At 42.3% G+C, this 17,623-nt stretch overlaps 1 protein-coding gene across 1 annotated transcript in view; it reads right to left on the bottom strand.

Annotated features, from left to right (window-relative positions):
- The window catches only part of Frmpd3 (FERM and PDZ domain containing 3), a 95,551-nt gene that overhangs the window by 15,258 nt on the left and 62,670 nt on the right, over positions 1-17,623 (bottom strand). The window contains exons 12-13 of the mRNA XM_055618380.1: positions 16,338-16,517; positions 3,719-3,863 (exon numbers count right to left, since the gene is read on the bottom strand). Of these exons, the coding sequence (XP_055474355.1) occupies positions 3,719-3,863; positions 16,338-16,517 (325 nt within the window). The remainder of the gene's footprint in view (positions 1-3,718; positions 3,864-16,337; positions 16,518-17,623) is intronic.

Genomic DNA, 17,623 nt, shown 5'->3' with positions numbered 1-17,623 from the left:
TCTAGACTTGGCCCTGGTGTATTTTTATAAAGTTGTGTTCATCAGTCATAACTATGACATAGAAGCCCTGTAAGAACCTCAAGGTTTTTCTGAATCATCCAAAAAAGAAAAGAATACTATGTTCAGTCTAACTTTCTACAAATGTTGCTGGGTGTTATTTGTAGCGTAGGCTAGCCTTGAATGTGTAATCCTCCTACATCAGCCTCCTGGGTGCTGTGATTACAGACATGAATTACCACACTCAGTTTGCTGGGTTATATGTACAGGAAAACTTGATGCCTGAATATACACATACATGCATATATACACACATATGTATATAAAATAAGAACATTCAGTTCAGCACAGTAAACTGTTTCAAAATATGTTAGAAAATATGGAGTGAATTTCTCTAACTGAGGTCCTAACTCCATTTTTGACATCCCATCTCCAAAGCCTTATTTTCTTGGATGACCCAACAGATAATACAGGAAGCTCAGGGCTGGGAAGAGATGGCGGCTGTCTTCCTTTCATTTCACTATTTCTTTCCACTACTTATTCATCTTGTGTGTGTGTGTGTGTGTCTGTCTGTGTATGTACATGTGTGTATTCATGTAGGTACACGTATGCCATCATGTGCATAGTGGGAGTTGGCTCTCTCCTACTATATGGGTTCTGGGGGTTGAACTAAGGCTTTCAAGCTTGGGGGCACGTGCCTGTCTGTATTTGCTAAGCCATCTTGCTGGACCTGCCTCTGGATTTCTTTCCACCTCAGTGTGATTTTGGCTCTCAAATTCAGATGGTATTATGTAAATGACAAGCTATTTACTGTCTTGGCACCATCCTGGACTCATCTGTCTATTTTCCCACTAGACTGTAAGCCATGTGAAGGAAAGTACCAAAAGAAGCATAGTTGTTGTGCTCAGCTCTATTCTCAATGTCTGTTATAATGGATCCTTGAGGAACACCCGTTTTGTAAGTAAAATACTTGCTTTAGTGAAGTACTGTGAAGGAGAGGATTCCTTCTCTAGCACTCTCCCATTCTCCCGTTTTTCTAGGTTTTTAAGACAGGGTGCTTTATTCCCTTGTTGCTGGGTTAAAAGCATCCTTTTGGCCTGGTAGGCTGAAACTAGCTGGGCTAGTTGGTAGGCAACAGCTCCTGTAAAGCAAAAATATAGCCCTGGCCAGACTTCTTTCTCTTTTCCACAGAGACCATTTCCTGCATGTAATATGGCTTTTGACTCTGGGAAAAGCCCAGCTGAAACTGTGAGGACACCTTTCTGTTGCCCTGGTGTTGAGGCAGACCTTGAACTTGTGATCTTTTTGCCTCAAACGTCCAAGAAGCTGGGATTATATGTCTGTGCTAGATGCTTCCTTGCTATAGCCTTTGCTAAAGCACTATGGTGGGCTCTGGAATTTCAGTTATAGAATGAAAATGAGATCTGATAGAGGAAAGTCATCTCAGATTTGGATGGTGATTCTAAAGGTCTTCAAGACCAGGAAGGGACAGACAATCCACTGAAACTTGGGGCTAATGCCTCTTCAGTGGCACTTTTCTCTTCTTAGAGGACATGAGAAAAGATGTACTTATCAGCCCGAAACTTTGCTGAATTTGGGCCAGGCCACGAGGGGTTACCTTATACAACAAGATCATTCAGTTAGTGGCTGCTGTCAACCTGGCACCCAGCAGTTCAAAAAGCCAAGAAACTAGCACCTTATACCTAACCAGACTCCATGCAGGTGATATCAAGCCCAAGTTCTTATCTTTTTGGTCAGAAGAGGAAAGAGAAACACAGTGTTTCCTATATGCTTTGCCTCTGAACTGATTGTTTCCATCCTAAGCAGAAGCAGTATATAAACAGCAATGACAACACACTGGCCCATTTGGCTCATAAATGGATACAGAGACCCATTTGCTTGGTGAGTACTGAGCTCCTTCCACAGTGAAGGTGTGCAAGGAACCTCTTGAGAAATTGGAGACTTGGAGAAGGATATGCAAGTCATGCCTATTTCCAAGGGAATTTAATAAAACAGACCTAATTTTGAGAAAGCAACAGGGAAGCCATGTGAAAAGTATTCCATGAGGTTGCAGGAACACATGTAGCCCACGTCTTGGGACTTGGTGCCACAATCTCTATAATAAGGGGGATACTTGCAACCAGAATTGACTAGGGTGCTGATGGCATGACTGATAATTGTCCCACAGATTGGGACTATATAACCATGCCTACTGTCCTCTCAAAATTGACACCGGAATAGTTCTCACTGTTCCACCTGGTCCTTCCTTGAATGGCTATAGGTTCATCCTTCTACCCTCTCTTCTTTCTCCCCCCACCCTCCTGCTCAGTAAGAGATACACTTTACTTGGGTGTGATTAGCCAGAGGAGGACCACAGGTGACACTGAGAATGCTAATGATGTTTTTTTTTTCCAACATTTGATCATCTAAAGGTTTGCAAAGCACATTTACCTCTTCGAGTTAGTCATTGGAAGTCACACAAATTCCTACTATGCAGACACTCCTTCTTTTGGGACCACAAATCCTTTTCAAAATCTTCATGAGATGAACTGCTTATCAATTGCTGTGAACAGTGATATGAGATTGAAAGTTGGGCCTACTATGTATGCAGACTATGTTTTTGACTCGTTCATGATAAAGAACAACACTTAAAATGGGCAATACTCAGCTCTCTAGGTGCTGGGTCATCTGCCAGAAGTGTGTTTCTACTTCTACTCAGATACCATCATCCCCATCAGGTGCAGTGACCTGAAAGCAAGAAAGTCTTGAAGGTTTAGTTATAGTCAAGTGTCAAGAGCAATTGGATCAAGTGTTCAGTTTATGACAAGGGTGAATCCTGGGTGCTCTTTCCATTCTGTCTGTGATGTTTGAGCTACGAAGGCATACTGTGCATAAGTCAGCCTGAGGTCTAACACATGGAGGATGAAGTTCTCTGTCACCTTTTAGGCAGGAGCACCCAGGCTGGACAGCTTTTTTTTTTTCTTCAAGGCCTCTGTTTGTACCACTACCAGAACATCTCTGAGAATTAGCTTTACTAGGTAAGCTAACTGGGAAGCTTTCTGCTTGGAGGCTGCATTTGCTTTCTACTGGCCTTCCCTTCCATTTCCAAACCTTTTTTTTTTGGGGGGGGGGAATGCCCAATCTCCTCCTATGCCCAGCCTTCAGTGACTTCAAATTTCAGACACTTCTGTCAATCTCCAATATGATGAAATAAAAGGAAGGTTTTATTTTAATGTTAGCCTTACTTCAATGAAGCCAGAACAGGCAGAAATCTCTCCTAGATCACCAAAGCTCTGCCTTAGTGTCAATATAATCCTTTTGAGAAAAGTTTTTTTTTTTCTTTCTTTCTATGTAGCCTTGGCTGGCCTCAAACTCTTTCTGCCTCTATCTTGTCAGTAGCTGGCCATTATAAGTATGTGCTATCCTACCTGACCAAGGCAATTCTTTAATTGGCTCTATCATGCTATTGCTACTGTCACCTTACATACATCCACTCAAACAGACTGTGTTGTCACAGGCATCCTTGTGGAACAGGTACATGTGAATGCTATATGTGCTTGCCAATGAGGTATGTTTGTAGGGTGTGTGCTATAGTTCTAGATGCTGGTAAACAGGCTGGCACTGTTGGTACAGGCTGAGCAGGAGGATGGTGGAGCCCCTCCCTCCATGACTTCAGAGTACAAAAGGCCTCAGGAACACCAACAGCAGAGGCTGAGCCTACCTGCCTTTATCATTGGAGGTGGAAGAGGCTGGCTGGCAGGCCTGGAGAAGACCATCTTCCTGGAATCCAGCAGAAGGCGGCAGTACCCCGCAATCAGGCAGGCAAAATTGGTAGCTTCAGGCCACTCCATCAACAGCACCAGAGGCTGTGGAAGAGATGGTTCAAAACATAAAGACATGAAAAGGCAGGAAAAAGGCATTTTTGGGAGGACAGTAACAAAGAAAAGATGCCTTGAATAGTTACAGGAACCACGAATTCCAAACCCTACTTGAGGTCCATAGCCAGGCAGTTTCCTCTGATGTGGAGATTCCTCTGTAGTAAATGCTTCTCTGGTATCAGCATTAAACAAACCTTTACACACACATTTAATGAACCACCTTTACTGAAAAAGGCTAAAAATTATGTAACATCATGTGACTGCTGTGTGGCTGTATTTGCTTTTGTCAGAGCTCAGCAGATGTGTGGGCCAGCTGGGAGAGTGGGGGTGAAGCTGGTAATCTAGGCGAGGCTGAGGGATGGTCTGGAATATCCTTGAATGTAAGCACCTTGGCATGCAGTATCCTTTGCTTCTCTCCATATGCCCCTACAAAATCCAAACTAGCTGCCTAGACACAGCATTCCATAGAATGGAGTTCTAACTGTGACTTTAGGGACAAAACTTTTCTGGTCCAAGCCCTGCTTAGACCTTCCTGATCCAAAGTGGCAGGCATGGAAAAAGCCACTGATTTTTCTTTTCTCTCCTTTTATCTTTCTTTCTTTCTTTCTTTCTTTCTTTCTTTCTTTCTTTCTTTCTTTCTTTCTTTCTTTCTTTCTTTCTTTCCTTCCTTCCTTCCTTCCTTCCTTCCTTCCTTCCTTCCTTCCTTCCTTCCTTCCTTCCTTCCTTCCTTTCTCTTTTTAACAAAGAATTTTCACTCTGTAGCTCTGGTTAGCCTCGAAACCACTTTGTATCCCAGGCTGGCCTCAGACTCTTAGCAATCCTTCTGTCTTCAAGTGCTGGAAGCACATGCATGAGCCACTATGCCAGTCTATTGATATTTTTTTAAAGAGATTTATTTATGTATATGGGTGCTTTGTTCATATTGACATTTGCACACCAGAAGAGGGCATCAGATCCTATAATAGGGAGTCATGAGTTGTCATATGTTTGCTGGGAATTGAATTCAGGACTTCTGAAAGAAAACAAACAAACAAACAAACAAACAAACAAAAAAAAAAAACCAAAAAACAGCCAGTACTCTTAACCACTGAGCAATCTCTCCAGTCCCTTATTGGTGTTTCTTTTTCTTTCTTTCTTACTGGTGTTTCTTTTTCTCTTTTATTTTTTTTGGGGGGGGTGTTTTGTTTTGTTTTTGTTTTTCTCTTTCAAGACAGGGTTTCTCTGTGTAGCCCTGGCTGTCCTGGAACTCACTCTGTAGACCAGGCTGGCCTTGAACTCATAGATCTGACTGCCTTTGCCTTCCAACTGTTGGGATTAAAGGTGTGTGCCACCACTGCCTGGCTGTTTATATTTATGTTTCTTAAAAGAGCTCCTTGGTCTGGAGTTAAGGGTGGTAGGTTAAACAACGTATACAGATAATTTTGCTATGTGAATTTTCAGATCCTATGATATATTAACTAGTACACTCCATGAAACATCAAAGATTTTATTATCCCAAATGCGTTGACCCCAACAATCCATTCTTTACAGAAATATCTAATACCTTTTTAGTGCTAGAGATGGAATCTAGGCTCTTGTGCATTCTGAGCAAGCACTCTACTATCAAACTACTTCTCTGGCCCCAATTACTGCTGTTTTAAAACCCATTTTGGGAAATATTATCACAGTTTGTTGGCCAGTCCTGGAGTTAACTGCTTAACTGTGTCAGACATACTACAATGATGAATAAAACAATAACCTTCTTCACATATCTTCTATCATTTTAATAGGGGAATATGGAACTAGGATTAACTGTGACCTTGGAGTCACTAGAGGGCTTTACTAAGAACTAATATAAAACCACTCGAGATGTAGCCTATCATCCTAGTGTTTGGAGGTGAAGGCAGAAAGATCAGGAGTTCAAGGTCAACTTTGGATACCTAGTGAGTCTAAAGGCAGCATGGGCTGCAATAAACCCTGTTTCAAACTGGGGCTATAGGTAAGTAGTAGAATGCTTGCCTAACATGAGTTAAGGCCTTAGGTTTGGTTTCCAGCACCACAAAATAAAAGTACAGAAGAATTAAGAGGGAACATCCCTTCTCTACTTAGTTAAGAAGTGACTGAGCAGTCCAGGAGGGAAATGATTAGAACCAGTGAAAATGAAAGCCCTTATGAACACTCGATAAAACCCAGTCATTAACTAGTTTATCTGCCTTTGCCTGTTACTATCACCTTAAGGACAATTCTGAATCCAAACTAGTTCGGCTGGTAGTTGAAGTCAGATCAGTTTTTTTGTTTGTTTGTTTGTTTGTTTGTTTGTTTTTTGCTAGTTCTCAGGGACGCACTGCATAAATTCAGCTGAACATACACTAGTTCATTTAAACCAGAGGTCAGCACTTGTTTGTATGTTGTATTTATTGATTTATTTTGGTTTTTCCTTTTCTATGTGTGTGAGTGTTTTGTTTGCATGCATATTGGTGTACCATATCCTTGCCCGGTGCCCTTGAGAGAATGGAAGAGGGCATTGTGGGTGCTGAGAATCAAACCTGGGTCCTCTGGAAGAGCAGTCAGAGCTTCTCACTGCTGAGCCATGTCTCCTGCCAATTTGTATGTATCACTGATACAGGATCATAACTCCAACTTGTTTCTGAATTGAGATCCTCTTACTCCAGCCTCCTAAAAGCTGGGAATACAGGCTTCTACCACCATGCTCTACTTTGTGTATATATATATTTTTTAGGGTTAGAGAGTAAAATATTTAGACCTTAGAGGCCACTCAGGCTTTGTTGAAATATTACTGGCACCATAGTGTGAAAATAGCTGTAGATAATCTGTAAACTAAATAAATGGCTGTGACTGTGTTTTAATAAATATTTATTGAGGTAGGTGGTGGGTTAAATTCAGCTTACAGGGCATAGTTTGCTCTATTTAACACGCCTCTTTTTTTTTTTTTTTTCAAGACAGGGTTTCTCTGTGTAGCCTTGGCTGTCCTGTACTCGATTTGTAGACCAGGCTGGCTTCAAACTCACAGAGATCCACCTGCCTCTGCCTCCCCGAGTGCTGGGAATAAAGGCATGCACTAGCACACCAAGTTTAATTCAATACACCTCTTAACTTGCTGTTTTTGTTTGTTGAGACATTGTTTTGCTAAGTAGTCCAAGCTAGCCTTAAAATCCTGGTAGTTCTCATACCTCAGAGTCCCAAGTGCTGGCATTATAGGTGTGGATAACCATGCATGAACATGTACCTTTTTGTTTGGTTTTGAGAGATTTCACTGTGCAGCCCAGGCTGGCCTGGAAATCATGATCCTTTTCCCTCAGCTTCTTATTAACCTTGATGATTTTGTCAACAGTGATTACTTTCTCCTTTCAACAGGCTTCTCATGGCTTCTGTTTCTGTGAGATGACACTGTGTTTTGATTCTGTAATCTCTGGCCATTTTTGCATTTGTCACCTTATTTTTTATTTATGGCTATGGTTCTGCATGAATGCTACGATGCATGTCTCTGAGGAAGCCACAAGAAGTGTCAGATCCCTTGGAGCTGGAGTTACAGGCAGTGTGGGCTGCCTGATGAGGGTGCTGGGAAATTAATTCAGGTCCTCTGGAAGACCATCAAGTGCCCTTACCACCGAGGCATTTTTTTCAATCCTGTCTGTAGTGCTCTTTAGCTGGATTTTCTTGTGTACCTTTTTACCTTATGTAGTCTCCAGGCTTCATCTTAGAATCGTTGATTCTTCCCCATGGCAGATCATCTTTTACCTCTCTATTGGGGTTCCTGAATCAGTGTTTCATTTTATCTCCCCTTGAGCTCCTTTCCTTTCTCAAAACACATATAGTGCCATGAGTCAAATACAGTTTTTTTTTTTTTGTTGTTGTTGTTGTTGAGACAAGGTCTCATTTGTAGTCTAGGTTGGCCTATACTATGTAGCCCATACTGATCCCACACTTCAGCAATCATCCGGCTCCATCCTCTAGAGTGCCACCAAACCCAGCTTGATTCATTAAATAGTTTTTGAATATCCCATAGTAAGGCATTTGGATTGTCACTGAAGGAACAATTATGCTTTTATTACATTCATGAAATACCATAAGAAGGAAAAAGGAATAGTCTATACACACTGCGGAGCAATGGCTCTTTTCATCAGTAGGAGATGAGCCATTGATTAAATGTTATCCAGTCATTATTAGGAAGATACACTGGTGATGTCTGTTAATGGAAACTTCTCAGTCACAACAGAATTGTTAGCCTTACATAGGACAGATGAACAAAAGGGTGGAATGGGACAGGGGAGCCTCACCCTGTTATCTGTAACAGAAAGATGTGTAGAGGTTTGGATGTTGATGGCTGCTGCCATCATTACTGGGAGGACACAAGATTCAGCAAGTTTGCCTCAGGGCATTTGTGAACATAATGATCATTTCTGCTGCAATGGCTTTATTTTAGGACCCCACTGACTGCTCCATACTTTCTAAGATATGTGCTGGTGCTGAGACAGGGGATGGCTGTGGGTCCTTGTGTCTTCGGTCTCAAGTTGCTTTGTCTGTGGGTACATTTTGTCATACAAACTGTGACATGTTATAACTGGGAAGGGGACCTCTAGTAGCCTCCTAATTTGCTTTTCTGCTCCCGTGTCTTCCTGTTTCACTTCTCTATTGCTACCTAAGGGATCTTTCTAATATACTTACTGTAACTTTACACTGTCAATGGTGATGAAACCCAACTACTCTACAACAGACTACAAGGCCCTTCAGGATCTGGACCTACATCTTCCTATACATGGATCCTATATCTTCCTACTACAAGGATCATAATCTTCAACCACATGTGTCTTGCTTGGATTATGCCCTTCTCCCATATCACTACTCCTCACCTTATGTTCAAACAGTAGCATATAATTTAGGTTGCCAAGCTATTCCATCCCTTCCTTACCTGTGCTGCTCTCTCTAGCTAAAATGTTCCTGTGTTCTTCTTTGTCCACCCAGCAAGCTGTGACACTATGATGAGCCACCCCCTGAAGAGCAAGATTAGCTGACAGTTATAGCCACTCATAGCAGAATGAAACCACTGGTCCCTGCCCCTGTGGAGCTTACAATGCAGTGGACAATAGATCATATGCAAAATAATCTCAGAAACAAATATGACCACAAGGTGTGATAAGAATCACAAAGGGAAATTAAAGAACTACCAGAATGTAGACTGTCCTAGAGCAATGTGTGCATGGTCATGAATGTGTGTGTATGTGACATTTGATTTCAGAGGCTAGAAGAAGCTTCTTTGAGGAAATGGCATTGGCTGATAAATAGATTATAGTACTATTTGCCCAATGCCAAGGCTGAGTGGCTGATTGACAGATGGACAGACTGATGGGCTGGCTGGCCCTGGCTGACAAGCTGGCTGCAGGGTAGCCAGAATGCCATATAGTCTCACATTTTGATTGTTTAGCTACCTGGCTGGTGGGTTGGCTGGCTATGGGCAGAATTATTGACTGGAATCTGACTGGCTTAACTGACTTCTCTTCAGTCTCTCCTTACACCCAGGTAGTCCAGTATCATCAATAAAACAGCAAGAAGGCAAAATCTTGTACTCTAAGAAGGCCAAGGACATCAACAGGTGCCTCATGAGGGCACGGCCCATCACATTAGGTAGCTTTTCTTCCAAAAGTAGCCAACTAAGTAGCCAAGTAGCCAACTAAGCCCAAACATAGGATAAGCATGGCTTGTAAAAGGAACACAGATGAGCTTTTTGCCAACAGGGGTAAAAATCTAATTAAGGGAAGGCAGGCAGAGGTTGGATAGGTTTCTTAGAAAAAGTTCAGAAACAACCATTTACCTTAAGTAGGATCTTAATGATCATGGTGCCTCATGTAACACCTGTCCATACAGAAAACACTAGAGCAATAAAGCTCAAGCAGGAAATGGGAGACATGTTAGGCCACAAAAGATTATTGTTTGTTTCAGTTTTTTGACCTTATGCGCATGCATAGTAATGGAGTATGGTAATGTCCCAGCAGTGTCTGTTTCAGTCTGTTGTCTCTCAGAGAACAATATGTGAACACTACCTCATGTTCTCTCCACTGTGAACAAGTAAGCTGAGGAAAAACTGCAACTAAATACACCTAGGGCATCTTCAAGTGGAAAATGATATAAGGAGGATGGAGTTGGCTCACCCCAACATCTCTGACAAGAGGGAAAACGTGGAAATCCAAGGCCTGGAGATGCAAGGGTACCAGATGGAGGTCCTTGATTGGTCCCTCAGGGGACTAGTCCGTTTGAGTTCTTTCCTCCATAACACCAGGGAAGGCTAATTGAGCATAGCCAGACAACTTTGGGGTAAGGCAGAATACTACTTAAAGCAATAGTTCTGAAGCTAGCTGTACAGTAGAATCACCCAGGAGTCTGGAAAGACTTGGCTATACCTGCACCTACCCTTATAAATGCTGATTTAAATGGTACGGGAGAAACCTAGTGCAGTGGTGCATACCTTTAATCCCAATATTCAGGGAGACAGAGTCAGGTGGATCTCTGAGGTCAGCCTGATCTACAAAGTGAGTCTAGGATAGTCAAGGCTACCCAGAGAAACCCTGTCTTGAAAAACTAAAAAAACAACCAAAAACAAAAACAAAACACAACAACAACAAAAAAAATGGTATGGGAGGAACAGCAGGAGCAGTCAGTGATTTTACATCTTTACACATGATCCAGGTGTTTGGGAGAAGGACATGCCTGTGATCCCATCATTTGGGATGGAGGAAGGAGAATCAAAAGTTTAAGGTCATCCTTTGAGGCCAGAATGGATTACATGAGAACCTGTTTCAAGAAGAAGAACAACAAAAATCTTTGGGCATAATTCTTACGGTTAATCATGGTTGAGAAGAACTGCTTCAAGTGAATAACCTGTTTTAGCAGAACCTCCCCCCAATTCTCAGGTCAGAGTGGGATATCTAGGAGGAAATGGGCCAAGTTTGATTACTGACTTCCATGTTCTCTGCTAACGAAATTCAGGCAGCTGCAGTTGAAGGTTTCATGTGTATTAGTGTACTGATCTTACAACCAGATTCTCTCTTATTTGTTTATTTTACATTTATTTATTCTGTATGCATGTATCTCTCTCCATGTGTGCCAGGGCATGGGTGTGGCGGTCAGAGGAAATCTTACAGGAGTTCATTATCTTCTTCCATTGTATGAGATCTGGGGATTAAATTCAGGTCCCCAAGATTTGGCCAAAAGCTTCTTTACCTGCTGAGCCATCTCACTTGCCTTCCTCCTTCTTTTTGAGCTAAGACTTCCCTATATAACCCAGGCTGGCCTTAAATTCCCGATCCCCTGCATTATAGTCCTCCACCCCAAAATGCTGGGATTCTAGGCATTCATTATCATGCACAACTACAACCAGTTCTTTTAAACTCTAATCAGTGCATTTGTGTACTACTGTGGTGTCTACACTCCAACCAAGCTATTAGTATGATGTTGTCATTCATCTTTCATGCTCATGTGGAAACAGATTAAATGTTGCAGATTAAATTTCTTTGAGCATAGATTAGTAACCCACACAGCGTCCTCACTGATACTTTTTGTTAACAAAAGCTGGCTGCAAACGGCATGCTTATCAATCAAATAGTATCTTTATTATACTATATGAAAGTTGGGCATGTAGCTCAGTTAGTAGAGTGCAGACAACTTGCCCACAATACAGGAAACTCTGGGTGTGGTGACGTATAAACTGTGCATCGTGGCACACACCTGTAATCACAGCACTTCGGAGGTAGAGGCAGGACTTCATGGGCTTTTTGTTATCCCAGGTTTATAGCAAGTTTGAAGCCAGCCTGAGATACATGAGACCCTGTCTCAAAAGTAAACCAAAGGAAGGGATGGAAGAAAAAAAGAAAAATGTAACATATGACTACTTGCAATTTTAAAATTTTCATGGCATTAATTTCTTATTGTCACTCTAATGCATGACTGCAAATTTAGTAGCTTAAATAATATACATCTATTCCTTTAAAACCTTGGGCATCAGAGGTCTGATACAAATATTACTGGGTTAAAAATCAAGTGCAAGGCTTTCTGTGTCACTTTTGGTAGTCGAGAGTTGAATTTATTTCCTTGCATTCCCTGGTCTTGGAAGTCACCCATACTGCTTGGTCCTACATCCTTGGCTTTTTCCCTTATCAAGGCCAGCAAGGGTGAGCTGAGTCCTCTCATCGAATCTCATCAATTTTATCCCCAGATTCTGTTTCACATAGACCAACTCTATTGACTACATTAGTCCCATTTGAATAATTCATACCAATATCCCTAGTCTAAGGTCAATTGATTAGCAATCTTAATTACATCTGCAGTTTTTATTCCATTCTGTCATAGAATATTCACAGCTTCTGAGGATTATGGAACAGACACATTTAGGAGGGGATTATTCTACCTAGTGTATATGGAAAATCCTACCACTGCCTATAACAATGATGACACTGAGCGGATACTTTGACAGAAATTTTCTTTTGCATTTTGTTAGCTGTTCTTAGTAGGCTATAACTGAACTCCATGTCACTTGGTTAGACCCTTGAGTGTTGATATCATCTACCTGACCATTGGTGACAGCTTATTCCTAAACTGCAAACCTTTAGCCCATCTACTCACCAGTACAATCTATTTATCCCAAAAGGTAGGGTAGTATTATCTCACCACCTACTCATGATCTGCTGGAAATTCTTTCTTTCTCTCCTTTCTTTCTTTCTTTCTTTCTTTCTTTCTTTCTTTCTTTCTTTCTTTCTTTCTTTCTTTCTTTCTTTCTTTCTTTCTTTCTTCTTTCCTCTCTCTCTCTCTCTCTCTCTCTCTCTCTTTCTTTCTTTCTCAATCCAAGGTTTCTCTGTAATACCCTTGGCTGTCCAGGACTCACTTTATACACCAGGCTGGCCTTGAACTCACAGAGATTCTCCTGCCTCTGCCTCCCCGACTGCTGAGACTAAAGGTGTGTGTCACTCTGCCCAGCTCTGCTCAAGTTCTTTACACTGAACACTGTTCTTTCCTGCACATTGAATATGTGCAGCAGGCAATAGGGGTGGGAATAAGAAAACACATTCATTGTGTACTACACAGGAGGGGGCCACCCATGCCCATCACATGTTTCACAACCACTCTTTGGCTTCACATTTGTCTTGCTTCTGCCTGTTGTTCATGCTGGTCCAAATCGGCTTTCATTCTGTTACTCTTCTGCTCAAGGACCTACAGTACATCCCTACTAATCAACCACATTGAGTCTAAAGTCTTCAAACTGGCCTGGGAGGCTTTTAATTGGCTTGTTCTGCCCTCGCCTAATCTCTCCAGTCTCTCCTCTCCTTATTTTCCTCTCCAGCCAAACAACTATGCTTATCAACCTGCACATATGGTTTGCTTATTTCAGTGCTTGCTCCTTGCCTTTGAACACATCCCACTTCTCTCTGCTAATTCATGCCTATCACTTCAAGATCAAGCTTAAAAACAGCCTCTTGAGGATGCTAGTTCTGGTTAACTCCTTCTTGTTCTTTTCACTCCATATTCCATACCTCATTTATCTATGACATTTACTTCATACTGCTTTTTTAGAAAGAGATTTATTTTAGTTTTGTATTTGTGTGCATGTATTTGTGTGTGTGTGTGTGTGTGTGTGTGTGTGTGGCTTCCTTGAAAGGGTGAGCTTCATGTGATTTGGAGTTATGTGGATTCTGATGCCGTATCTAAGTGGGTCATGTGTCCTTGTGATTCTAGCTACCCCATAAGAATGTAGTTTCTCTGAAATGTTCATTCATGCTCATGGTTATGGGTGGATCCCTTCTATGAATAAGCAGATTGCTTCTTACTCAGGGGTTACATACTGACCCTGGCTTAGCCTCTTTCCTCCCAAACCTCTGGTCATATAGGTAGGTCTTCAACCTATGATTACTCAAATTAGTTGTATTATAAAATCAATTGGAGAAATGAAAAATTGCCTGAAGCCCAGTGAAATCATTAGTTTTTGCTGAGTAGTGGACACACACACACACACACACACACACACCTTTAATCCCAGTACTTCAAAGGGAGAGGCAGGCAGATCTCTGAGTTCAAAGCCAGCCTGGTCTACAGAGCAAGTTCTAAAAGAGTCAGGCTGTTACACAGAGAAGCCCTGTCTCAAAAATAAAAACTGTCAGTTTTCATAGTAGGGTCCAGGTGTCTTTATTTTTTAAAACCTCTTGTGGAATTTCTATTGTGCTACTGATGTGGAAAATTCATTCATGGACTGAGGGCTGGAAATAAAAGCTGAAGTCTGTTTCTCTGTTTTAAACTTCATCTATACCTGCATGTCCTATCTTCCCTCCTTTCCTTACCAGCTCATCTATCTTTTTACCTAACAAAATCTGAGAAGAGTAGAAACTAAATGGTTGTGAAAGTGTTCATAAGCCAACTAAACATTAGCACCAGACAGGTTCTCAAGACAATGAGATCCTGTGAATCACAGGTGGAAAAATTAACATATTAAGGCTTCCTGGGTTTTACAAACACAAAAATAAATAATTGATTCTTAGAAACAGCAAACACTCTACCTCTTAATCTGTTAACAACGTGTCCTCTTGGGAAATCCTTTAAGAAGTGAAAACTGTACCTCCTCCTGAATGTCTCTACGAGCTAGCAGGCAGGCCTGCCCCCAGCCCCCAGTGGTCACTGTATTCAAACAGGAGCTCCATGGAGGGGGTGGCTGACCATGGCTGCCAGGTTTTCACCGGCAGCAACAGCTGCTTGCCAGTCTGAAGGAGTTGATCTATGAGGAAGGTTCTAACGATTTAGGAGAGCTGGGCTCTGGGAGATGAAATGAGAAGTTGCCTCTGATTGTTTCTCTGCTCCACAGACCCTCTGAGTCCATGCTCAGACATTCCTCTTCTATAACTCAAAATGATGCTCCTCAACTGATATCCACATGGGATGGGCAGAGGTGGGTTAAGGCATTGATTTCTTTAATCTCTGATTCAGACAGGCAGGGCCTAGGGTGGCCAGATTCTCTTGAAGGCTGCTTCATTTATCTTGAAGTTCCTTGTTAGTGTGATTTTTTTTTCCGTTCTTTTTCTTTTCTTCCCCCTTTCTCTTTCCTTAGTTCTTTCTTTTTCTTTTTCTCTATTTTTTTCTGCAGTGCTAGGGATGGAACTAGGGCCTTGCCCATTCTAGTCAAGTGCTCCATTGTTGAGCTTCCTCACTAGCCAGAAGTACCCACCCCCAAGAGTTGGGAAGATGGCTCAGTGCAAGCATGAGGACCTAAGTTCCATCCCTAGCATCCCCTTTAACAAACACTGTGCAATACAGTGCACCTGGAATCCAAGTGCTGGGAAGGCAAAGACAGGAGGATCTCTGGGCTTTGCTGGCCAGACAGTCTAGCTGACAGGCAAGCTCTTGGTTCAGTAAGAGACTCTACCTCAAACAGTAAGGTAGGGAGCAATTGAGGAAGACACCTCTTGACTCCGTTTGTATGTGCACATATACCTGTACACACTGAGCGCAAACAAACATTTTGAGACATGGACTTCCTCCCTATGTAGACAAAGCATACTGTGGAGGGGTGTCTGACCTCTTTTAATCTTTCTCTTGGCCTATCAAATGGCTATGAATATAGACAGGTATGCAACACCATACCCAGCTATATGAATTTATCTTCTTCCTTTTTTTTTTTTTTTTTTTTTTTTTTTTTTCATGAGCTGGCTATGTAGCCTAGGCTGGGTTTGGAGTCACTATGGAGGCAGTGATGCTCCTGCTTCAGCCTTCTGAATAGTGGGATTACAAGCACAAACTACTATGATATCTTTCAATTCAAATTTCTGTGTGTGCTGTGGTTTTCTTTATTAAGAATACTTAAGAAATGATGACTAGGGTAGCACACAGTGCTTCAATTCTCTGTGGAGTACTGACTCAGGTTGACCTGACACTTGTCTAGCCTTACATAGTGCTGTGTGGTACTTTAAATGGGAGTGGTCCCCATAGGATCATATGTTTGAATACTTGGTAATCTCCAATTGATAGGCCTGTTTGGGAAGGATTATAAGGTATAGCCTTCTTGGAGGAGATATGTCACTAGGAGTGGATTTTGAAGTTTTAAAAGCCCACACCATTCCCACTTACCTCTCTCCTCCTTGTATTTGTGTCTTAAGATGTGAGCTCTCAGCTACTGTCTCTGCTGCCATGCTCCATGCCAGGATGGTCATGGTCTCTAACCCTCTAAAACGGTAAATCCCAAATAAATGCATTCTTTTCTACGTTGTCTTGATCATGGTATCTAATCACAGCAATAGAACAGTAACTAAGACATGTCGACTATCCTCTAAGGTGGTCTAAGTCCTAGATGATGGAGAAGGGAGAGATGAAAACAAAGAGCTCTAGGGAGAAAGCACCTAGAATCTCTGTGCCTTACTTCACATACTCCAGTTCTCTTTCCTTGTCCCTCAGGGCTGTTCCTGGAGAGAAGCAGGACCTCAAAGCAGGACTCACCTTGGCATCCATGATGCTGGTCTCCACTCGGGCCACGCCCTGATTCTCCCGGAACAGCTGGACCTTGCTGATCTTGCTGAACTCGGAGAGCACAGTGGTGAGGTTGGTTTTGAGGTCAATAACATGGCTGATGCCGTGACGGGGTCCCACCAGTAGAGTGGTGGCTGACTGCTTCTCGTCCTAGTGCCCAAATGTGCCAGGAGATAACATCCACAAATACAAGTGGAGAAAAGGTCCAAGCAGAAGAGGCAGTGAGAAAGAGAAAACATATTGGTTCTTCTGGGGTGTGTGAGGAATTATGGATGAGAGGAGAGATACCTGGCTCAGGACTCTAGGTCATCATCCTAAATCACACCTTAGCAACCTTAGCAGTAAGTTAAGTGAGCAGCAGCAAGGTTGGCTCTAACAAAATTGTAAGGTAGGTGAACTTCTTTGGAGAACTTTCCCTTATCAAGCCCTGAGGTACTTCCTACAGTTGCTATAAAAGCCATTGAAAGCTTCTACCCTATGCTTTTGCCTAGGCAAAAGCAGCATTATTTGACTAGGCAGCATTATGTCTGGCTTTTACCCACCCTCCACCAACTTTCACTTCTCTCCAATTGCCTAAGGCATTCATGGTTGTTTAGGTGCTTAATGAAGGGCTCCCTATTTTACACTTTAGTAGGTGTTCCAGCAGCCTTGATTCAAAGCAATGACCAGTAAGCATTTGAACAATGGCAGGAAGGATGGTGAAAGAGAGATTTGAGGGTATGTGTGTAAAGGGAGGAGCCAGGGGCCTTTCAGTGTTCTACAAATCCCAGTATACAAATGGCTGATTATAGGTCTGACAGACTGGATTCTCTTAAATAGAGCTGACAAACTCCTTGAAGCCATCAAACCTGAGCCTTCTGCTAGCCCACTCCCTGCTATTCGCATCACTCTGGGAACCTCTTATGTCTGCCTACAGGGACTTTAATAAGCAGATTTTCTCCAGTATGCCATGTCACCTCAACAGTGTATTCCACAGGGCACGACAAGCACCTGGAGCCAATCAGTAAGATGATTTGAATTTCTTTTTTACCAAGGTCAACTAGACTGGAGCAGACTTAGAGATGGTGCTAGCTGAGCCCTGCCCCAGAGCATTGATGTGTAGTGCAGGTGCTGGGTAGGCAGGGAGCAAGCAGTATGTGGACTGAGGAAACCAGGGCTAGGGGATTGTGAAAGTATTTATATGTAAGGGCAGAGAAATAGAACAGGGGTTGGTACACTGTGGTTAGTTGGCCAAATATGGTCCATCACCTGTTTCG

This window comes from Psammomys obesus, unplaced genomic scaffold (assembly GCF_907164565.1).
Source record: "Psammomys obesus unplaced genomic scaffold, mPsaObe1.curated_primary_1811, whole genome shotgun sequence".
NCBI lineage: Eukaryota > Metazoa > Chordata > Mammalia > Rodentia > Muridae > Psammomys > Psammomys obesus.
This window is presented reverse-complemented; position numbering and strand designations above follow the sequence as displayed.